General features: G+C 43.7%; 1 protein-coding gene across 2 annotated transcripts in view; it reads left to right on the top strand.

Moving 5' to 3' along the window:
* RAD50 (RAD50 double strand break repair protein) overlaps positions 1–24,784 on the top strand; it is a 507,735-nt gene that overhangs the window by 52,755 nt on the left and 430,196 nt on the right. For both annotated transcript variants that reach the window (XM_078653096.1, XM_078653097.1), the window contains exon 3: positions 22,221–22,304. In XM_078653096.1, coding sequence (XP_078509222.1) covers positions 22,221–22,304 — 84 coding nt within the window. The remainder of the gene's footprint in view (positions 1–22,220; positions 22,305–24,784) is intronic.

The raw sequence follows: 24,784 nt of genomic DNA, 5'->3' as shown, positions 1-24,784 counted from the left end.
GGTCGCTTGCCCGTTGGCTAGTGGCCCCAGAACCGACGAACCTACGAATTTACACAGCTGGCCTGGTTGCTCGAGACTGGCACTCGCTCCCCTGAAAAGGAGCACCCGCTCTGACCTTGCTGGTCCGAGTATTAAGCTTTCTTCGAATCCTGCGTGGGTTGCCTTTGCCAAGGTTTGTTGACTCCGATCCGGAAGCCGACACCGCCGACAGCGAGAGCCTTTGTGGGACAGCTCGTGATCCACTCCTGGACATCCTCGGTGCCCCAGAGTCCACGTGGCAGCGGAGACAAGCTTCACGACATCGACCTGATTGCGCCCGACATTGCCTGGTTCCTCCCTGGTTCCTTCCTGGTCACTTCCTGGTCACTGACTCGTGACCCAGACTCTGTCCCCTCTGCTTTCAGGTACTCTTCAACTTCGATCCACCCTTGGATCACACCGGACACTTCTCTTCTGGACGCCTGCAGCATCTTCATCTTCAGGCACCATCGAACTGCGTGACGAAACCCGACACACTTTGGCACCTATGCACCTGCTTCCTGTGGGTGAGGTAACTTACTAGCGCCGGTGTTCTTACACTGGTACACACCTCTAGTGCCTAATTCTAAAGTTTGGTAGTCCTAGTCCAGTCGGAAGACTCCTTTTGCAGTAACTTTGTAACTTTTACGCACCATTGACTTTGCATTGGTGCATGCGTGTGCTTTCTGCACTGCACCCGAATCCCGCGGGCTACTCCCGTCCTAACTGCTGTTAGTCCAGTGTAGTCCCAGCGATTCCCAAGGCCCTAGGCCTTACCCCCAATCGATTAGTGATTGTTATACCACTTTTTTGATATAAGGTTTGAGTGGCCACCGGCCTCATCCAAAAACGTACAACTTGTATATGTTATATTGTGCTTTTGTTTAAACGCTTGTGCTTCATTGCTCATAAAGAGTAGTGGGGATTATTCTGAGAATAAATACATATATTTTTATAATATATATAATATATAACTTGTGTGGTGTCCTTTCATTTGATATTACAGGATTGCATATGGTAAAACAGCTGGCTTCACATGCCCTCTTGAGTTAAGCCTTTAATGCTGCTTAGTCCATGCTAGCCCTAGGATAGCTTGTCTATAAGGTTGACTTACAACCATCACCATGAGGGATTGTTTGGACTGATACAAGGTGCCCACAGAACTGTGGACATCATATACCAGGCCAACTTCTCACATTGGTGAGCAGCGGTGCGGATTTGAGCTTGCTGTTGTTATTACCATTGCAATCTTTATATCAAATTGAAAGATCACATTAAGTACCTAGGTACATATAAACAAAGCTTAGCATATTTAAGTTCTACTGAACTTAGTAGTTGTAGATAAAAGGGCTTAGCACACCCTGACTACAACTCACTAGTAAGGTACAGTAGGAAAACACTTTGTGTAGGTAAGTGCATCACTTACACCTCACTAGAGTCATGTCTGGCACAGGTGAAGCTACAGGCTCTCTACCTGTGGTGGTTGACCCTTCACATGCAACCTCCAGCTATGACAAATTCAGCCTCAAGGACTTGAGTGCTTTATGCACTTCAAGGGGGCTGAGAAAGGGTCACAACCCTACCATTCCTATCATGATAGCCATCTTAGAGAAGGATGACTTTGAGAAAGCTAAAGTAGCTCCCTCAGGATCAGGAGATGAAATAGACCCCCCAGATACTGAGAACACCACCCCAGAAGTAGAAGATGAGGAGGTGAACCCAGATTCAAATGGAGATGATTCAGATGGAGATCAAAGGGTTAGCCAGGTACCAGTTGGAAGGCTTAGCCGGGCCAACTTGGACCTACATGGAAATGGAGAGGGCCAGCCCCTTCCCAGAGTACATAACAGAGTTCTCACAGGCAATAGAAGGGAGAGATCTCATTCTGGAGATTCTCACATTTCTAGTGCCTCTAGAGAATCTCAAAGGGGAATGACTCCTGCCCAGAAATTGGAGCATGATGCCAGGATGAGAGCTGTTAAACTCCAAATAGAGAGGGAGGAAGTAGCCCTGGCCCAAGCTAGACTTGCCTTGGCAAGAGAGCAGAAATTGAGTGGTGAGATACCCACTGGTGGCAGCAATATCCCAAAGGATAAAGACAGGTCCTATGAAACTAGAAACCTGAGTAAGATTGCCCCCCTACAGAGATGGGGATGACATCCATAAATGGATAACTGCTCTGGAGAGGGCCTGCATGGTACAGCAGGTCCCTTCAGATCAGTGGGCAGCAATCTTGTGGCTCTCCTTTTCTGAGAAAGGGAGCGATAAGCTCCTCACTGTTAGAGCTGAGGATGCTAAAAATTACACTGTCCTGAAGAGTGCTCTTATTGATGGGTTTGGATTAACCACTGAACAATACAGGTTGTTGTTCAGAGACACCCAAAAAGCTCAGACATCAGATTATCCTGACTGAAACTTATGAAACGAAACTCTGGACCCTTCGACATCCCACTCGATGTGGAAGACTGAAGCATCTCTCTTGTGGTCAAGGAGTGATCACCCTGTGCAAACAGGCACCATCCAGCACCTCGACGTTTGCTTTGTTGCAGTTCCCGCCGGAACTCGAGTGACAGAGATCGACAAGAGCCAGCGATCCTGACTTCTAACAGCCCGATCCACAGTCTATGCAGAGCTGGGACCCGTGGAGGTGACCTGAAGCGTGGGAGCGGCCATCTTGGAAAAACGACGAAGCGCTGACCTTGCAGCACCCGAGGCTCCCTCGAAGCTGTGCATTGGAGTTTGAGAAGCTCCAGCCCCGAGCAGCTTTTGCACCGAAGCTCACCCCTCCACACTCGATGAGTGCTGCGTGGGGCCCTTTTGCATTTTCCTGCTCGACGCGTTGGTCCGGTCGCTTGCCCGTTGGCTAGTGGCCCCACAACTGACGAACCTACGAATTTACACAGCTGGTCTGGTTGCTCCAGACTGGCACTCGCTCCCCTGAAAAGGAGCACCCGCTCTGACCTTGCTGGTCCGAGCATTAAGCTTTCTTCGAATCCTGCGTGGGTTGCCTTTGCCAAGGTTTGTTGACTCCGATCCGGAAGCCGACACCGCCGACAGCGAGAGCCTTCGTGGGACAGCTCGTGATCCACTCCTGGACATCCTCGGTGCCCCAGAGTCCACGTGGCAGCGGAGACAAGCTTCACGACATCGACCTGATTGCGCCCGACATTGCCTGGTTCCTTCCTGGTTCCGTCCTGGTCACTGACTCGTGACCCAGACTCTGTCCCCTCTGCTTTCAGGTACTCTTCAACTTCGATCCACCCTTGGATCACACCGGACACCTCTCTTCTGGACGCCTGCAGCATCTTCATCTTCAGGCACCATCGAACTGCGTGACGAAACCCGACACACTTTGGCACCTATGCACCGCTTCCTGTGGGTGAGGTAACTTACTAGCGCCGGTGTTCTTACACTGGTACACACCTCTAGTGCCTAATTCTAAAGTTTGGTAGTCCTAGTCCAGTCGGAAGACTCCTTTTGCAGTAACTTTTAACTTTTACGCACCATTGACTTTGTATTGGTGCATGCGTGTGCTTTCTGCACTGCACCCAAATCCCGCGGGCTACTCCCGTCCTAACTGCTGTTAGTCCAGTGTAGTCCCAGCGATTCCCAAGGCCCTAGGTCTTACCCCCAATCGATTAGTGATTGTTATACCACTTTTTAGGTCAAGCCTAGACGAAAGCAAAAGCGAAGCTTTTGCTGTCTAGAGTGAGACAACTTATGTTATCACTTTTGGGGGAATGTGGACAGCAGACTGACACGCGCTTCTCCTGCCGGAGATTTGACCTCGTGGGCGCGCTTTGGCGCCCTGGCTGCTTGTAACGTGCATGGCTTGAATTAGTTGCAGTTTCATTTATGTGGAATGTGCAGTGCCGGGCGCTTGCTACATAGTCAGTTTCGCTTTTAAAGGGGCTGGCGTCAACGCGTCTGGAAGTTAGTGATTCATGTAGAACGTGCAGTGCCGGGCGCGCGCTACATAGTCAGTTTCCTTTTTTTGGGGGGGGAGTTTAAAGGGGCTGGCGTCAACGCATCTGGAAGTTAGTGAGAAGCCTTGAATAAAACGGGCTGTTAAACTGCTGCTAAATAGTGTAACGCTGTGATACTTGGCGCCATGCCATATGTATGGTTTTTTGCTTAGTGAGAAGCATTGAATAAAACGGGCAGTTAAACTGCTACTAAATAGTGTAACGCTGTGATACTTTGCGCCATGCCATACCTATTGTTTTTTGCTTAAAAGGGCTGGCGTCGCGGGGCGCGCTCTACATGGTCAGTGTTAATTTTACTTAGAATCAAAGTGGCTGGCGGCAATGCGTCTAGAAGTTAGTAAAAGCCTTGACGAAAGCTATGAGTTTGTAATGCAATTAAAAAGACCGTGCGGCGTGTCTCTATATTCAGTCAATCACGTGCAAATTCAAATTAAACTAGGCAAGTGTAGTCCTTTAATGTACGTGCACATTTCAATTACCGTGTTGCTTAATTACGTGCACATTTAAATTACTGCGGCGTGGTGCATTCTACATTTAGTTAATTTAAAGAAACGAAAGTTCAAGAAGTTGAATTTCAGTGATGGCACGTGTAATAATGCCAAATGCAAAGATACGCCCAAGGCTACCTACTAGTTAAAAGCAAAGGCGCAATATCTTGACTGTCTCGGGTGTAGTATTGTTGGAAAATAAGTTACGAACAAAGGCTGCTGTTTAATATATTTGGCTGAGTTCTGCTGCTTGAACATGCATAAGTAAGATACACAAAACGCCTAAAGGTTGGGGATGCTAATGAAGACATGTTTTTTTATAACAGGTAGGCCTACCTCCCCAACATGTAGCTGGAGGCACCGTACAGCGTACCTCTTTAGTGGTGCGTATTCCTATAGGACGCCCCCCCCCTAAAAAAAAAGCACCCCGATTTCCCGCGCTCTCGTCCGCATACTTGTACTGAACTATCCGGTACAGCTTGCAGACACATCTGACGCTCAGTGCCTGCACGAAGTATGAGCTATAAGAGGTGATCCCTGGCCTCTACTCGTCTATCACATTTAAAATTAGGTACAATTAATTAGAATACGGAGGGGGGAACGCTTTACATTTTGTAAGAAACCACCAAGCATCTCTTATGATAGCCTAATATAATAAAGGGGAGGGGGGAGAGAGAGTTCACAATACATTATTTCAAAACCAGGATGAGGGCGAACATATTGCCACATATCCTGGAAAGTAACAGCCGGCAAAAAGGCAGTTTGCAAGCCTTGCATTCAAGGAGAATCGGAAACACGGAGACGTGCACATTAGCAGAACGACTAACGACTACTAGGAAAAGCATGAAAACCATAATCAGAACAGATATCCAGGGTCGTACATCTCACTGGTCTTTTCTGTCTGCCACCTGACCCCCACGTACCTGGTTTCTCTCAGCACACACGATGAAACTCATATTGACCTCCTCCTGGGGGTGGGGGCTACAGCCGAAGGCTCTGGGTGGCTCCTACAGGTACTGTGGGGTGCTAAAGGTGGAGGCACGAGTAGCGCGCGCTCCTAACAGTCACTTCTTGCGAGACGTGGAACTGCTCTGCAAACACTTCCAGTACCACAGCACGCGCACAATCACGGCTCAGCACCCCAGCCGGCCGGTTTTAAAGGCCTGAAGTCACAAGCCTCCCTCCCTTTAGGTCTCCTCCCGCACAAGCCAATCAGTGGCTCACAAGCCAGTCTCTTCGTGGAGACTTCTAGAGAACTGCGTTGGAACAGTCCGCTGGCGGTGCGACCTAGTCTGCCATTTTAAAACTCTAACTCTTGTAGACAGCAGGTAGTGGGAGGGCGCCACTCAAGCCACTAAATGGAAACAAATTATGCTAAGTCTATTATTGCACCATAGACAACAGGCAGATACCTTGTACGGGAATGTGTTTGTTTACAGGTATTTACTTTTAATATGCAAAATGTATTGCATTGACATATAAGTTGTGTTGTCCCAAGTAAACATTTGTTGTCTTTTTTTTTTTTTTTAGTAACCCTTTATTTCGGCATACTTACAGTGAACTCTGAAACTTCCCTTCTTCAATATGGCGTCTGCGCTGTCACTGTTGACTCCACCCACCTATCTGCAGTCGGGCGTGTCAGACTAGCCTAAGAAACTGGGTCGTTTGGGCGGTAAAAAGCACTGTACCTTCACGTGACGTCCTGACCGACAGGATTTGACTAGCTGGAGCAGTCCGACGAGCCTGAGGCTGCCGCATGCATTTTAAAATGGCGGGAAATGTTTATTTCTAGAAAGCTGTCACGCTTCAACGTGTGAATTACAGAACCACGATTCAAAAAGGGTCAGGGACAGTTTTTGTGTTTTTTATTTCCGGCTAGAGCAGACGTCGAAGCTGGGTTCCAGTCTCGGCAAGGAAGCTCAACATCCTATGATTCCAGGCAAATCACTTAATCTTAATGACCCCGTGCCCACCACCAGAAACAAGCTTTTGCAATGCAACAGGTCTAGCATTTACGCGAGTTTCAGCTATTGGCATTGTAAATTACAATGCCTTTTATTTATCTTTTGGTTTTTGAAACATAAATAAGACGCATTGTTATTTACAATGCCAATAGCTTAAACTCGCGCAAATGCGAGACCTATTGCATTGCAAATGCTCGTTTGATATATGGTTTGAGTGGCCACCGGCCTCATCCAAAAACGTGCAACTTGTATATGTTATATTGTGCTTTTGTTTAAGCGCTTGTGCTTCATTGCTCATAAAGAGTAGTGGGGATTATTCTGAGAATAAATACATATATTTTTATAATATATAACTTCTGTGGTGTCCTTTCATTTGATATTGCAGGATTGCATATGGTAAAACAGCTGGCTTCACATGCCCTCTTGAGTTAAGCCTTTAAGGCTGCTTAGTCCATGCTACCCCTAGGATAGCTTGTCTATAAGGTTGACTTACAACCATCACCATAAGGGATTGTTTGGACTGATACAAGGTGCCCACAGAACTTTGGACATCATATACCAGGCCAACTTCTCACAAAGGAAATTTACAATCACCATGCTGAAAAGTTCCTTGGCTGAACTTTCCCACTGGGATTGGGACAAGGAAGTGCAACTCGTCCATCGATTTTCTCTAACTCCTGCAAAGCGCCCATCTAATGATCGGACACTACCCCGTGCCATATTGATTTACTTCGGATTTTTTTTACTACGCCAGGCTGTGTACGATCTGGCCAGACCTAATGCCAAAAGGAATTGTGAAAATGTTTCCTTTTTTGCCAAACCAGACTTTGGGCATGCCACTGTGGCGAGGAGATGGCGGCTTAGACAGCTCATAACCCCCTTTCAGAAAGCAAGAGTTTTAGTATTTTTGTAGAATCCAGCCAGGTTGAAAGTTGTTTTGTTCCATGCGTTGCTATGTTGGCTAAAGTTGGCGGGTTGCAATTTACACGGTCATGTTCCAATACATTTGGTTGATGGGCAATCACAGAATGTCAATAAGGCACGGGTCAGAAATTGACACTAGTCCGGTATACGGGAATACAAGCGACGACCCCAGTATATTTGATGATATCTCTAATGAACTCGTTCATTGGCCCCTCCCACTGATTTTATGTGGAGACTATAATATTAATCTACCCAGTGATTGGTCGTTGGTAGCTCGATATAAATATCAATTTCAAAAAGGGGGTGGGATGGACAGAGTATCTGAGTTAATCAGAACACTCCTACCCAGTCAACAGATCAGGGCTTGATCCATCACCGTTTTTTAGCTCACTGCACCATCCCAGTTCAGAACCTGGCTATATGACCAAGTGGTAGTAGTAGTTTGGTCTGCCCTGTTCCCATGATGCACTGGGCCAGGGCCAGACTAATTTGCATGTAGCCAGGTTCTGAACTGGGATGGTGCAGTGAGCTAAAAAACGGTGATGGATCAAGCCCTTATCTTTTGACTGGGTAGGAGTGTTCTGCTTAATTCAGATACTCTGTCCATCACCACCCCCCTTTTTGAATCGTTTTAGCCACCACAAGTGTGGAAGGGTATGCTCAGATGTGAGTCCCTTGCTCACTGCACCATCAGGATTCAAGCAAGCCGGGCCGAAGACGGCTGTAATGCCAGAAACCGGTCCCCGGAAGCTTGTTTCCTTTCCAGTAAAGAATTGGCTTGGTAGTTTGGTCTGCCCTGTTCCCATGATGCACTGGGCCAGGGCCAGACTAATTTGCATGTAGCCAGGTTCTGAACTGGGATGGTGCAGTGAGCTAAAAAACGGTGATGGATCAAGCCCTGATCTTTTGACTGGGTAGGAGTGTTCTTCTTAATTCAGATACTCTGTCCATCACCCCCCCCCTTTTTGAATCTTTTTAGCCACCACAAGTGTGGAAGGGTATGCTCAGATGTGAGTCCCTTGCTCACTGCACCATCAGGATTCAAGCAAGCCGGGCCGAAGACGGCTGTAATGCCAGAAACCGGTCCCCGGAAGCTTGTTTCCTTTCCAGTAAAGAATTGGCTTGGTAGTTTGGTCTGCCCTGTTCCCATGATGCACTGGGCCAGGGCCAGACTATTTGCATGTAGCCAGGTTCTGAACTGGGATGGTGCAGTGAGCTAAAAAATGGTGATGGATCAAGCCCTGATCTTTTGACTGGGTAGGAGTGTTCTGCTTAATTCAGATACTCTGTCCATCACCACCCCCCTTTTTGAATCGGATATAAATATCAGGCAAGGAAACCAAAAGTGTTTCAGGTCAATTGAGGTGGTATAGGCTGCTCTGAAAGCAGGGATTAGGGGGGAAACATTGTGGTACTCCTTAAATCTTAACAAAGAGGCTAAACGAGTAATGGAGGTTCTGCAGGAAGATCTGGGGGCAGCTGAAGAGGGATTGATAAGGGCTGTACAGGAGGGACGGGAAGTGGAATTAGAACTTAGACGTGTGGCAATCGCTAAAGCTGCCATTATGGATATATTAACAGACCAAGCAATAAAAAAATGACAATTCAAAAGAAAGCAGTGTACGAACTAAGCGAACAGATCGGTCACCATTTAGCAGTCCGCACCAGACAACAAATCACACCTAATGTTATTCGAGAAATTAATGTGGCCGGACAACTGAACCAGAAGCAATCCGGGCGGCATTTCGGGGGTACTATCCAATAGTGCATAAGGCTAGTACGGTGGAGGATCAGAGCAAGATTGAGGAATATCTGGATTTAATCCCACTTTTAGGATTGGAGGGAGAAAACCAGGATAGCCTAGATTGTCTGCCACAGTGGGATGAGATTCTACTCTCTATGAATAGCTTAGCTAAAGGTAAAACTGTTGATACAGATGGTATACAGACTGAATTTTATTGCACCTTTTCCCAGCAGCTAAAAGGAATAATACATGATCTATTCATTAACCTCTTTTATGGTGGACGGCCTCCGGGATCATGGTCTCTGGCGAAGATTGTGGTCTTCTTTAAAAAAAAAAAATTTAAAAAAGTCGCTACAACTGGGGTCCTATCGCCCTATCACCATGATTAATGCTGATTCTAAAATATATTGAAAGTTACTGGCCAGATGACTTGCCCCAGTAATCCACAAAGTCATCTCAGATCACCAACATGGGTTTGTCCCTGGTAGATCTACTATTGACCATATCCAGAGAGTGATTACCGTATACGACATCACCATAGTTGCTGGAGACCTTATGGCACTCATTTTGTTGGATGCTGAGAAAGCCTTTGATAGGGTCTCCTGGCAATATTTATGTATGGCTATGTCTAGAAATGGCATCAGGGATGGCTATATCAAGGCAGTACAAATATTATATACCGTACCATCAGCGGTCGTTATGGTGAATGGTACACTCTCAGAAATATTTTTAATCACTAGAGGGACCAGACAGGGCTGCCCGTGCGCCCATTTCTCATTGGAGGTGTTTATTTACACTTTTATCCCTAGGCTAGAGAATAATGCACTTATACCAGCAATCTGGTCGCAGAAATGGCCGACTAAGACATTGGCCTATGCCGATGATATTGCATTGGTTACATCTGATCCAAATACTGCCATAAAGATAATCGAAGATGAGGCTGGGCTTTTTGGGCATGTCTTCGGGTATGCTTTGAATCAGGGCAAGACACAGATTGTGCTCAATGAGAAAATCACAATGGCAGATAGCCGGGTAGTTAAAAGAGCCACGTATCTGGGTGTTAGTATAACCTCTAAACTGGATAATATGGTCAAGAACAATATGGAACCCTTAATGAAACATACAAGAAAGGATCTTACAAGGTTGAACAACTTACATCTATCCATTGGGGGTAGATGTAATGTAATAAAAATGCTGTTTCTCCCGAAATACTTTTATTTTTTATTTTTTAGGACAATATGTTTGGAATTTACCCCTCAATGGTTTAAAGCAATAGAGAATATGTTTTCCAGGTTTATATGTGCATATGCACAACCTCGCACAGCATTTAGATTTATCACCTTACTGAGGGACAGAGGGGGCTTGGCCCTCCTTTCTTTGAAATTATATTATTGGGCTACCACACTAATCTATAGCTGTGAGTTGCTTAGGATACATATAGATAAAAGGCTAAAATACTAAGGTATCCTCACCATTGGAACTTATGTTGGGGGGGAGACAGGAGGATATCTGTGGCAGAAACTACATGATGGTTATTACAAGAAAGTTTTCTTTTAAATTCTTTTTAATATCCATAAAGTATGGAGCACCATACATAAAACCCTGGGAATTTGTAGAATATCCTTTTATACACCTATATCCAGCAACCATAATCTCCCCGAGATTTTTGGAGATCTATATATGGCTACATGGGTTTGGGCTGTGTTTTGTTCAGATTGGCTGTTTTTTTTTCTCTTTAGGACTTAAGTCTTTTGATTAAATGAAAAATGAATATACCCTTGATCAAAGGGATTTTTTTAAGTTCCTCCAGGTTAGGGACTTTCTTTGGCAAAAGGGAGGGGGAAGAGTTAAGTTTCAGATAGTAGAATCCATTGAAAGTATACTTAGAGTTAAAACCAGATCTATCGTGGAAATCTATGGTTTTATCAATGCTGCAAAGCCCGATGATCTGGACAAATCTTTAAAATGGCAGACCAAACTGGGGTGCTCAGCGGAAACTTTTTTGTACGCTTATGAATTGTCATAATCTCTTTTAATGTCCATTAGGTTGGAAGCACAATTTTACAAGATGTGTTTTTCGTTGTATTATGCACCCGATAAGATAGCCAAATGGAAAAGGAACAGTATATCCACGCAATGCATTTTATAAAACTGACATTATCGATATGTTTGCATCCTTTATTGTATTGCAAAATTTAATTTAGGATATTTCGGAATTTTTAATCAGAAGTGTTAAGAACTGAAATAACATTATCAGAAAATGAAATAATGTTAGGTACGTCAGGAACAAATCGTGTAGGGAATGGACATGGTTTTTTTGTTTTTTTAGCTATGGCTGTCTTAAGGACATGCATCACCTTTGCCTGGTTGGATGCAAGGCCATCGCCTTTGAACGATGGCTTGCCAGATTGTTAGCATCCTGTAGCCTGGAGGTAGCCATATATAAAAGGAAAGGGCGTCATGCACGTAAACAAGGCATGAAAATATAGGATCCCCTGATCAAATGGATGCAAGGGCAGAGTGGGTCTTGATAGAACCTATGCATGTTTTATCATCTTTTGTATAGACTTTGTGTAGTAAAAAGGGAATATGAACATGTCACTTTAGAAATTCACATGCACCTTTATGGGTACTACTTGACTAGAGATTCATAGAAATATACCTGGATGATTAATTAAGTTCTGTATTGCACCTGATGAATTATGTGTCGATGTTTTACCTGTCTGAGGGGGGTGGGGAGAGAAGGGGTGGGGGGATGTTCTTGCATGTAAAATAAAATAAATAAAGATGATTAAAAAATAATTCAGATTGAATATTAAAAAAGAGAGAGCACTACAATGATCAATCTTTGATAGAATAGGTGCAGAAATTACAGCTTTCTGAAGGTCTAAAGAGAGTTTTGATCATAACAAAAGAGGTGATAGCATTAATTTGACCTTCGATAGTCAGTTTGGTGCCAAAATAGACTCCTGAGTTTTTTTTACCTTGGTGACTGGATTAGGAAGTTCTCCTAGTTTCTGCGGCCACCAACCTGGTGTTCAGAAAGAGGTGTCACACCCAAGAAAAACACCTACATTTTTTCTGCATTCAGCTGAAGGCAGCTGAATGCAGTTCTTGGACATCCATTTTCCAACTTCCTGTATACAGCCATGAAATCAAGACGCGGTGTCCTCCGGATTACCAGGAAAGGATGCCACGATTTGCTTGTCATTGACGTATGACACAACCGTGAATCTGAATTACTTTATTAGAGTGCCCAGGGGGGTGACATAAAGATTAAAAAGTGTCTGACTCAATGAGGAGCTCTGCGGCACCCCGCAGGGAAAGGAAAACAAGGAAGACCTGAACCTATCAGCACATCTATTTCAGGGCCTGAAGAAATATGGGTTTGTTAACCTCCATCTTGATGGAACGCCTCTGGCTTCACTTGCTGGCCTGCACCATCTTCAAAACTAGCTGCATCATTTACAAAGCTAGCATAACCAGCACCTCCACTTATAAAAACAGGCTCACCATCTCAGGTGGATCTCGGCACACCTGCAGGTAAGATGCGATCAGAATATAGACTAAGGGATGTAAAAATAAGTAAAAAAGAAAAACCACAAACAGTAAGACATTTCCATATGTGTACCCAGTATCTTGAGCAAGGTCCTCCATACTTCACACAGTTTGATAAATAAGCCATGCTGGGAGGCAGGGGCACCCTTTTTGTAGCTCATATAGGTGCAGGTTACACTCCTGTTAGCAAGTCATTTCTCCTAGCTGCCCCACACTTTGGAAACATTGCACACTGCTGAACCTCTCCTCCCTAACAGTCTGCCGTCCTGCATGGTCAGTTGTTTGAAGTTTGTTTATTAGTAGGTGCAGGTAGGCACTTACAGCTAGTAATAACACCACAATCACAAAAAGGTCCAGTCAAGTCCCAATAAATTAATTTGTGCTCAACCCTTGGTAGCTTGACTGATGAGCAGTCAGACTTAACTTAGGAGACATGTGTGTAAAGTATTTAATATCTTCAAAACAGTAAATTATTTAAAGACAACACAATAAAAATCCAACACAAACGTATAAAACTAGAGAATATTTTCTGCTTTAAAATGACACCAATCTAATGTAGGGAACCGGAGATATTAATTTTTTAAGTTTAAATAAAAAAAAAACATTCTAGTGCCAAAAAGTGTAAGGCACCAAATGCGGCTATCTGCTTTCGCTGGACCTGAACAAAGTCAAAGTTTCAGGCCGACCAAGATGGAGCGCTGGTCAGATACAATGAGTGGTTGTGCCTAGTCAAGTTTTTTCCTTCTGACTTAGTCACTTTTTTGAGCTTTTTCTCTCGACGTCGAGCCATCAGGTCCTCTGATCCGGATTTCGGTTCAATTACGTCAGCTTGCTGCAGCGCGTTGCCTTGGTGAATCCTGGAGGTCTTTGTCTTAGGTGAGGAGCTCCAGATCTTTCAGCAGGGCTAACCTGCATGGTCTGGCCAAGTCGCGGTTCAACATCACCGGCTTGTCTCTCGTCATCAACATTGGTTTTCTCATGGAGCTTTTTCACAAAATTGCCAAAAAGTTCCCAAACTTTCAGATCTTTTTCTGAAAAGTTCCTTGGGTGTCAGAAAGGGTCCACAACAAAAGCGGGGGGTTTGGAAGCTCTTGTTTGTCTCCTGGGGCCTGGAACTCCATTCCAACAATGCACAAGGGGGGGAGGGAAAACACTGCTTTCATCTCAGCACAGTTCTCCCCATTGCCTCCTGGTAAATGCAGTACACTTACGTTCAAAGTTGCTGTAGTTCTTCACCAGAGTTGGTACAGGTAGTGCTGTTAGCCCTTCATCAGTAGGGAGCAAAAGTAATATAGAGCAGAGAAAAGTCATCAGGGGTTGCTGACATGGTGCCCAAGTCTTCACAGGACAGGTTACAGTACCGCTCCATAGGCACACAGGTGCATCCAAGGAGAGCTTGTCCGCTCATTGGCTCAAGAGAGCCTTTCAAACATAAGGGGGGGGGGAGCACACTGCTTTCATCCCAGCACAGTTCTCCCCATTGCATCCTGCTAAATGCATTACGCTTACTTTCAAAGTTGCTGTAGTTTACCAATGTTGGTACAGGTAGTGCTGTTATCTCTAGACTCGTGTTTCTGGGTTTAGCCCTTCATCAGTAGAGAGCAAAAGTAATATAGAGCAGAGAAAAGTCATCAGGGGTTGCTGAAATTGTGCCCAAGTCTTCACAGGTCACAGTACCACTCCACAGGCACACAGGTGCAACCCAAGAGAGATCATTGGCTCAAAGGAGACTTTCAAACACAACTCCCACAATGCACCTGGTCAGTCCTAGTAAAATCCAGGTGAAGCTGGTCAGCTGGGGTTGTGGATGTTGCAGATAGTTTCTTCGAGCACTTTTCTATCTTTTGCTCATCAGGAAATCAATTCCTGTATCTTTTAAGACCGACAAAGTCCTCTTTTTGTGAAGCCTTGAGAGTGCAGCAGATGCAGTCCTTTCTTGTGCAGTCCAAGGGCCCAGCAGGGCAGTCCTTGTACTCCAGATGTTTTCAGGCAGGGATCTGAGATACTCGTGCAGCTGTCCCATATTTATACCCCAATGGGCTGGCAGGGGGGGGGGGGGACACACACCCTAACCAATAGGGTCAAGTTGCCACCCTCTGACATGACAACTTCCTAGGAAGTGTGGTATATGTTTGGCACAGAATGCCCATCTCCGCAAAACCAAAATGGAGAAAATCTCTCCTTGGATTTCAGGTCTGGGTAACTCAACCCACAGGTGTGGATAACTTTTCCCTACACTCCCTTTTTAGCCCCTCTCCTAATCGAGTTAGGGGGGCTCCTTTCTGCTGGGAATCAGGGAAGTTAGGATGGGCCTGATTCTTGTGCTTTCTGGGCTTCTCCCATTAAAGACAAGTTTATCTCCCTTACCCCCTTCCTGTCATGTCATCTGCAGGCCTCAGATCTCCCCAACGAGGTGGCTCTATTATTTCAACCCCAGGCTTCTTCACATCTAACCAATGAGCAGTATGGCTCAGGCTGTCCAATCGGAAGAGGCTGCTACAGGGCTGTTTTATGTATCTTGAGGAAAGGAAGTTCTAAAACTACTATCCTACAAGAAGTCGATTTATTGTCACTATTATTTGATATCTTGAATTATGTCGCTAATTCTCTGTTGTAAAAAGTTGGACTTAATGAAAGTTTAATAAAGCCGTCCCAAGTTAGCCTATGGAGATAGCAGCACTACAACGGGGGAAAACGATTTGGGCTGTTTTCCCTCACTAGGGCATATAAAACATATTTTATAATGTCCCTGCTTTTATAACAATGTGCCCTACCTTTGGTGCACCTAGGGCAGACCGTGGGGGTGACTTACATGTAATAAAAAGTTCGTTTTGGACTTTCAAAGTACTTTTAATTCCAAAGTCGAATTTGGCCACAGTTTTATTGTAAAACCAGCATAAGGCAGGGCTGGCTTTAAAATGACACCAGACACCACAGCAGTGCTCACTTAAGTGTATTTAAGTTTACTGGAGTCTCTAAACCTTCATGCCCTACCATATGCGAGGGACAGGTAGGTTGATTAACCAATTGTAATTACAGCAATAACTATATACCTTTTAAGGACAGAGCACTGGGCCTAGTTAGCAGGGCCCGGGGCACTTTCAGAGTCCGTAACCACCAGTATTAGTCAAAAAATGGGGGTGATTGGGGCAAAAAGGATAACTGTCCTATATTAGGCACCCTTCTTTACTCTCTGAGTAGTCAGACTTCTATGTGCTAGGCAGACCCACATCACTCCAGCAAGTTGTGCAGACATCACACAATGTCCCATGATCTATGGGAGTTTTGCTGTCAGACAGACTCCAGGCCTGGAACACAGTATTGCTTAGAGAACCCTGTAGAGCACTCCCTTTCTTGACTTTTTTGTGTGACATTGAACTTGAAAACTGGTATAAAGCAGCATGTTTGGGGGTCCCACCTATAGTTAGATTTTTAAATTTTTTGAAAGGAAATGTTGATCCATTGTCAAAGAACTGGTTTGAGGTAGTTCATTATCAAATTGTATTTTCTGGCTGCTGTGCAGACAATCTTTGGGAAAGTTTATGGCTATAACTACAAATGTTGATGATTCGGACTCCAAGCATCAGTAACATGAGCACAATTAAGTGTGAAACCTATGCACCTGGCTAACATTCGCCTTCCTGCTGTAGCACTCAGGGAGAGACAAAAGTAGCAGGTCCTGCTTTGAAAGTTCACACCTTCTAACAACAGAAACTGCTGACTCGCTCCCATACCCCTCCCATTAACCATGTGGCAGTGCTGAGAAAGGACTAATCTGTAATACTCTGCTAAAAGGTCATCATAGGTGTTTTAAATTCAGCCTTGTCTAATCCCCCATGCTTCATTGTCTAGAGCTCCTCTCTTGGATTTCAGAAATTTAGGTAATGCACATCCACTGTCCGGGGAAGATGTTCTCCTATCTTCATCTTCTACCATGTAAAACCCGGGGCAATCCAAAATGGATCCTGTTATTCTCAACAACAATACAGTCGCAATAAAACAAAGCCCAGTTACCATCTGCTCTTCACACACGTATTCAAGATGCATACAGGATGTCATTTCCAGGGTCTGGGTGTCATATGTAAGCAGAACCTTACAGAAGTTAGACATGTAGGTACCACACTATCTGATCTAGTGAAAAAGCTCTGTCCAATACTGTAATCCAAACAGTATTTTGCCACTTCTGCTTTATGTCAGCAACTTAGTGTGTGAATAGTAGTTCCATGTGGATTTCAGGAGTATGTCTTTTGTCCCGCCTCCAGGTCACAGAACAGGTTTTGGACCTCAGAATCATCCTGGATAGGCCAAGGCCTCAATGTGCATGAAATATTTGCATGTTAGCTTGGGCCAAAGAAAAGTCAGGATACCATTTTCTCATTTATTTCAGTCACTCAGGCAATGAGTACACTTTCATTTACCATGCAAAATACATTCCCATCACAACAGTGATATTTACATGTTTTACCTAATCTCAAGATTGTGCCAGAATTTTGACAACCAACCATTTGAAATTCAAACGATGTTGGGAGAAAAAAAGGAAGAATGACGTTTCTCCTGTACTCGCGTGCTCATTGATAAACTCCTGCAACAGCTTTGATTGTAACCCATTATCATTGAGAATGACCCATCTATGGGGTTTCATTCTTAACAAAAGCTAAACCTCCAAATCCGGGGTGTGGCCAATAATGAGCAATTTCTATTGAGACCACTGTAGGTGGTTGATCTCCCATGACTTGATTATGGCTGTTCACACTTAACTGGACAACGTAAAAGTGCATTATAAACTGCTAAGAGCAGTGTTTCATGCGGCTGTGCCCTTTCAAGAAAATCCCTGAAAACTGACCACATCACTCTTGTATTATAAGTGGTGCACATGTAACTGTATGCTCATTGAAGCTAGACCACTGTACACAACATAATGCATCACCCATAAAGCCTTACATAGATCCACTCCACTCTACTTGTCAAAAAAAACGAAATGATCTAGTGAGCCGTGACCCCTACCCAACATGCAGTTCCTTTTACTTGAACCCATGACATTAAAAAACTAGATCTTACTCTTCCACATTTTAGTACCGACACCTCTCATGTAATATTTAAGAAGGGTTTGAAACACCTTCTCTTCCACCTAATTTTGGTGTCTTTAATCTCCTCTCTGCTCCCTTGATTCTTAAGGTTTAGCAACTGGTCTGTCTTTCCTCACTCTTGCTGCCTCTCAGTTTTAACACTTGTACATTGTTAGACCTGACAGCCTTAGAGTGGTCTTCCCCCAACTTTCTTCCTGCCTTCCTCTAATTATCTGACCTCGGTATTGCTGGTTTTAGGACTCTGAGCACTTTGCCACTGCTAACCAGTGATCAAGTGCATGTGCTCTCTCCCTTAAACATGTTATGATTGACTTGCACCTGTTTGGTATATTTCATTTACCTGTACATCCCATGTAAATAAATATACTATATACCCAGGGCCTGTAAATTAAATGCTTCTAGTAGGTCTGGAGCACTCATTCTGCCACCCACACAAGTAGCTTTTCAAACCTGTCTCAGGCATTCCACTGCAGGGCCTGTGTGTGCAGTTTACTGCCACTTCGACTTGGCATTTAAAACTACTTGCCAAGCCTTAAACTCCTGTTTTTTTATATGCTAGTCGCCCCTAATGAAGGCCCTTGGTAACTCCGAGGGCAGGGTACTATGTAAGTAAATGGTGGACATATACGTTTATGTTTTACATGTCCTGGTAGTGACAAACAACCTATTTCGTTTTTTCACCACTGTGAGGCCTACTCCTCTCATAGGCTACCATTGGGAATTCCTTAATACACTTTTAAGCTGTAATTCCTCACCAGAGAAGATTAGCTTTTTCATGCTTCATATGTTTGAAATGGTCTTGATAAGTTCTCTTTACTGGTGAAGTTGGATTTAACATTACTGTTTAAGAAATGCCACTATTAGAAAGTGATAATAAATCATGTGTCACCATGAAGCCATGATGTCATCCCTGAATGTCGGGCACTCCATTGGTTCTCATAGAAGTGAGACTCCAAATATTGTTCAAAAAGAATTTTAATCATTCATCTTTGTTTTCATGAGTATTTAGTTTGAATCAGTTCAAATTTTCACAAAGTAAATATATCCAAGTCAATATATCCAAATGCTCCAATGCATTTCGGGCAGACAAAGCCCTTCATCGGGGAGCCTTCGTAGTAGTGTGGTCGTTTGTTCCGAACGTCGGTATCCGACGTTCGGAACAAACGACCTCACTACTACGCATTGGAGCATTTGGATATATTTACTTTGTGAAAATTTGAACTGATTCAAACTAAATACTCATGAAAACAAAGATGAATGATTAAAATTCTTTTTGAACAATATTTGGAGTCTCACTTCTATGAGAACCAATGGAGTGCCCGACATTCAGGGATGACATCATGGCTTCATGGTGACACATGATTTATTGTTTGTTAAGACGTGCCTAGGACGGACACGTTACCTGCTGGGAGCACCCAATTGATTAAAACATTCGTGAACACTACGAATTTAAAACGCTTTTACAGCCAGCTGTGCGCCTCCTATCCTTGAACACTATTAGAAAGTGGACATTTCTCTGCTGTTAGCTTTTTTGTGCCGTACAGTCTGTCTCCATTATACTTCTGGGTTAGGTGACAGCTACACTTTGTGCATTCTCTCTAGACAGCCACAAACAAGAAGATGAGGCTAATCTGCATTCTGAATACTCATCTCCATTCTGATAGGTCTTCCTGAGCAGGGAGGAATAGGAGCAGCTGACACTTACAATCTAATAGGTAGTGTCCTGTCTACACACAAATCACTGATGCACCCCTCAGGGTTAACCTGGCAGATGGGACTGGGCAGAAAGGGATTGTGTGCACTTCAGAGGCCAGCCTTTAATGTCACCTCCACTTCAAAGGCACTTTTGGGTATAAGTACTGGGACCCTGACACACACAAATCCTACACTTCTGGACCTACGCTTGAACCTCTGTCAGAAGAACTGCTGCACTGCTCAAAGGACTCAACTGGGCTGCTGATCTGGAGGGCCTGTACTTCTTCTTGTTTCCCTGCTGCTCTGTGACTCTGCTGAAGGAGAGCTTTACTATGCCTTCTTCCAAGTGATTTCCAAGGGCGTGTTAGCTTTCCTCCTGTTGCTTGAGACTCAGGAATGTCAATGTCTCTAACCTTACTCCACTAAAAGATGTATTTTATCATTCTGAGTTCAGGCATACTAAACTCGAATTTCTACCTAGTTCCCTGAGTCAGTTACGATTATAAGAGGTAATAATCAAACTGCACATTCTGGCCTATTGGGAACAGGTAGCCTTGCAAAAGTGAAAAACGAAAATAGCTGTAATTCACTATTAGGACATGCCACACACATCAGGGCTTGTCATACCGTATACTTACAATGCACCCTGCCCTTGGGCCTACCATAGGGGTGTCTGATATGAAGAAAATTGAAGGTTTAGGGACTGGCATGTGGGTGCCCTTGCCCAGTCAAACTGCCAGTACCAGACTGCACACAGGCTCTGCAATGGCAGACCTGAGACACACTTTACAGGCTGGTTCTGTGGGTGGCACAACCAGTGCTGCACGTCCACCACCAGCATTTGATTTACCAGCCCTTGTGCACACTCAGTGCACTGTACTAGGGTCTGACTAGTAAACCAAACCAGCCAATCATGGAGTCACTAATCCATACATCAATATAGAATAGTGAGAGCATATGCACTTTAGCACTGATCAGCAGTAGTAAAGTGCCCAGAGTCATAAAACCAACAAAAACAGGTCAGACAAAATACAGTAGGAAGGTAAAATGTTCAGGGATGACCCTGCAAAAAAGCCCTTGTCCACCAATTTCCAAAGGCTTGTTAGCTTTCCTCCTGTTGCTTGAGACTCAGGAATGTCAATGTCTCTACCCTTGCTCCTGTGCCTGGCTCACTGGAAGTGACCCAGAGATTTGCAACACAGAAGAGGCGCATCGACCCAATTGCAGGAGTAAAATTGGCGCATTGCTTCTGATCTAGCGTTTTGCCTTCATGATCGATGCATTGGACCGCGTAATGCCGCCGCTCCAGCTTGGTAAGATCAGTGCATTGATTCGATTGCGGGGGAAAAACCGGCACATCGTTTGGCACCTCTTGGCTCGTCACTCGTCTTCGGAACTGATGCGTTGCCTTCACTGCATGGAGAATATCGACGCATCTTGCTTCTTGCGGTCTGAAAAAACTTTGTTCACCGTGGCCTGCGTGGGGCCTGTAGCTGGCTGGCGCTCCATCATGGTCGGCCCAAACTTTGCCTTTGCCCCGTTCCAGCGAATTCTAAAGTAACCTTTTTAGTGCTACTTGCTTCTAAGCACTTTACCACATTTATTTCTTCAACATTCAGCTTCTTATCTTCTACATTTTGGATTTTTGTAGTTTTGGTCTCTTTTTACTCCGATAAATAATCTCTCTTTTTCTAAACAGTTATGGAGTTTTTTTGTGATGTTTCCACTGTGTTACTGAATGAGTTATTGCACAAATACTTTACATATTCTAAGTTTACCCTGCCTGCTCTGTGCCAAGCCACCAGAGGCTGAGCACAGGATAATGTAGGTTGTGTTGTGACTAACCCTCACTAGGAATTGGGTCCCTACTTCGACAGGGTGAATACCTCTGCCAAGTAGATACCCACATTCTAACACACATCTTCTAGGGGTGTTATTCTTAGTTTGTCCTGAACCAGCTACCATATATTGTGGCCTTGTTCACTCTGTACTCTGCATTGTATCCTTCAGCTGAACGTTATTTCTATATGAAAGCAGTGCATAATGACCTTGCTAAAATGTTTGCAAGCTCCATTTACTAACCTGTACTGACTTTGTAGCGATGTTTGCAAGCTCTCTTTACTGATCTGTACTTATCCTTGTTTGAGCAATATTATGTTGTAATTTGCATGTACTTTTTGTCTCTGCAACTTTGTTGTGTGTGCACCTATGTATCCATGTTGTTTCTCTGCTAATTAACTACCTTGGTATCTCTAGAGTTAAGCGCTGTAAAGTCCGGGAACTCTCTTTAAAACAACAAAAATAAATGCATAACGTGGACAAATCTACTCTCACGAGCTTCCCAAAAACTTTAAAAACAACACTAATCTATCTACATAAATTGATACATCTCTAGAAAAATGCTGACGAGTCCGTATCACCATGTACTCATGCAAGTAACTGAAGAAAAATTCTTAAATATTGTATTAGTTGTAGTCTTGTTGCTCTAGATACACAATCCTGGCTAACCACTTTAATGTGAATTGATGATATGGAGTGAAATGTAGCACACCTGCAGCTTTAGGTGCTGATGACATGGTTCATTCAAGGTGCCATTCATACTATTCATTCGAGTAGCATCAGAGATGTAGGACGAAGGCCATTGTAATGCTAATGTTATATAATATTGTACATCTGAGTGAACACCCACTGTGCGTGTTATTTTATTTAAAGGTATAGTAAATACTCACAACTCATTTTTTTCCTAATTTCTGCAGACTATAATTGAATGTCTCAAGTATGTTACGACTGGGGATTTCCCTCCCGGCACCAAAGGAAACACATTTGTTCATGATCCAAAGGTATTGTTTATATTTTACATCTTTCAATGTATGTCTATCTATTTTCGGTACAGCCTCTCCAAGTCTACCAAGCCTATATCTGTGGCGACCTGATATATTTGGCTGGTTTCTTATCGGTAATTGTCATTACTTTGATTGCTGATCTTTCTCGCCACATTACTTACTGAATGAGTAAATATTTTCTCTTCCAGACGTTGCTTGCCTCCAAGCAAGTTTCTTTAAACTGTCAAGCAATGCATCTGTTGCCCACCAGGGACCTTCTCCCCCCAAGAAAAGGAGAAAGACATCCTGCCCACTTCATGTAATGTTGAAGCTAAAAATCCAAATAAGAAGCTGGTCTATCATGATATGCTAATTTGAGGAGAATTGGTCGGAAACTAGAACCGTGACAAAGAGCACCAGAACTCTGGAGTAGTACAGATTATTGCTAGGTATTCAGGCCATTCCCTCCTCGTTCATCTTCCTCGTCCCAGTCCTTACGGAATGAGGTTCTACCCAGGCAGAAAGATTCTGGGCTACACGCACATACATAAAACATGGAACACACCCAGTGTCTTATGTATGTTTTTAATTTACAGAAATTAATATTAAACATCATGATGTGCCAGAGTCCAGTACATGAACCAAAGTCTGTAGATGAATCATCCCTTACTTGGAGACTTTAGTAAGTCATACAAGCATGTGGATTTGCCCAAGTGCCACACAAGCATATGTCCTTCATTGAAAGTTGTTCAAGAAGTTGATGCTTCTATGGTCCTCTTCCTGGAACTGGACTAGAAAATTCTTTACTGGTTTCTTGTAATCCAGCAGAATTGTACTTTGGTCTGAGCTGTCTAATGGGAGTAGAAGTCGGACGTAGATCTCATCTAGAATGCTAAAAGTGAAACAGTCAGCCTCCCGAAAGGAAGCTGTTTTAGCAATGTAGATGTAAAGATCTTGGTGTCTAGGGAATTCAAATACACTCCCTCTTGTAAACCTGAAGAAGGTGAAAAATCTATAATGCCAACTCCTGGGATGAGTCGAAAGAGTAAGGTATCTTTGAAATGAAAGAAGGACCTTATCTAGCAAGAAGTGATGAAATTGTTTGGAACATAAAAGCCCCTATTTCCAAATTCCCCTCCCTAACAAGTCACAAAAAGGCCTTATATGAAAGATAGCGGAGATCTACTGAATCTAAAAGGAAAATAATAATTTTCTGAAAATAGACACCTGTCTTTTGTACCATGTGTAAATACTTTAGTACTACTGATACACGTTTTTATTATCACTGATGCATGTTTACCATTGTAATGATTTTGATTAATCAAAAGTTCTTATCTATCTGTGAATCTAATGGTTCAAACACGGACAATTGTGAGGCTTTCAATACCAATGGAAGAGCCGAAGAAGGAAAACGGACCATGCACGTGGACAGTTGATAAATTAATTATTTAAGAAGTAAAAGAAAAAAATGTTCTCAAATGTCGTTGAAAACGGCGAACATCGCGTGTGTGCTCTGAAAATGTCTACATATGACGACTGCATGCATGGAGTTTTGGGGTGCACAGTATTCGATCCAGACACCCCATCCAGCTTCCTACAGTGCCTCAGAACTCCAGACACCATATCACATATAATTAGTACTATAAGAACACTGTTGTAGAACCCCCCGGGGGTCGGGGGTAAGACCTTGAAGACAGCCACAGCTTGGCTGATATGCATTGTGTGTATCTTGTGGCAATTCTTTTCATATATCCTGCAACAAGATTATTGACGTTTTAACTCCACTCTCAATGGGGCTCGGGATGTCTGACATTTCAAACAGTGCTCCTAGGAATTATTACACAAACTGTGAAGGGTCAATTAAATATTCACTTTCAAAATATAAGAGTAGACACATTAACGTGACACAAAACATATAATATTAACGCGGCATTAAAGAAATGGGAATGTTCATAATATAATGTTTAATGGCCGCATGGAAAGTTAACATGTTATTTATAGCGCGTGGGATACAAAGTCAGCATGCATGCACGTCGGCTTTCTCCACAATTATTAACGTTTCAAAAACCCGTTTACAAGTTCTGTCCGGAGCACAAACTCATGAAGTTTATTTCTGTAGATGTTTGATGTTAAAAGAGAGGGGCGCGTGCGTTGCAGCAGAAACAAACATTACATCATCAGATGGTGTCAGTCGCAGCCAATAAAGACGGGGGCCGGGCTGCAGACACAGCACCACGTATTCGTGGGAGATTTACTTGCAATTCTCCTTACATTTACAATAGGAGGCGATGGCCAGTTCAAGGTATCCCTTTGGGACTTGATCTACTAATTGTGGAATGTTTTCTAATCTATCCACTTACTCATTATTTGCAGTTTGGATGCCCAAGAATTTAGGGAAGTGTATGTTAACTTGAAGTTGCATTCTCTCTGCCCAAGCAGTATTATTTTTCAGCAGGGCAGAGGAGCAACAATCTAGTTGCTGCCCAGTTGACCTTTAG

Source organism: Lissotriton helveticus, chromosome 7 (assembly GCF_964261635.1).
Source record: "Lissotriton helveticus chromosome 7, aLisHel1.1, whole genome shotgun sequence".
Classification (NCBI taxonomy): domain Eukaryota; kingdom Metazoa; phylum Chordata; class Amphibia; order Caudata; family Salamandridae; genus Lissotriton; species Lissotriton helveticus.
The sequence above is the reverse complement of the archived record's forward strand: the minus strand, read 5'-3'. Positions and strand labels throughout refer to the sequence as shown.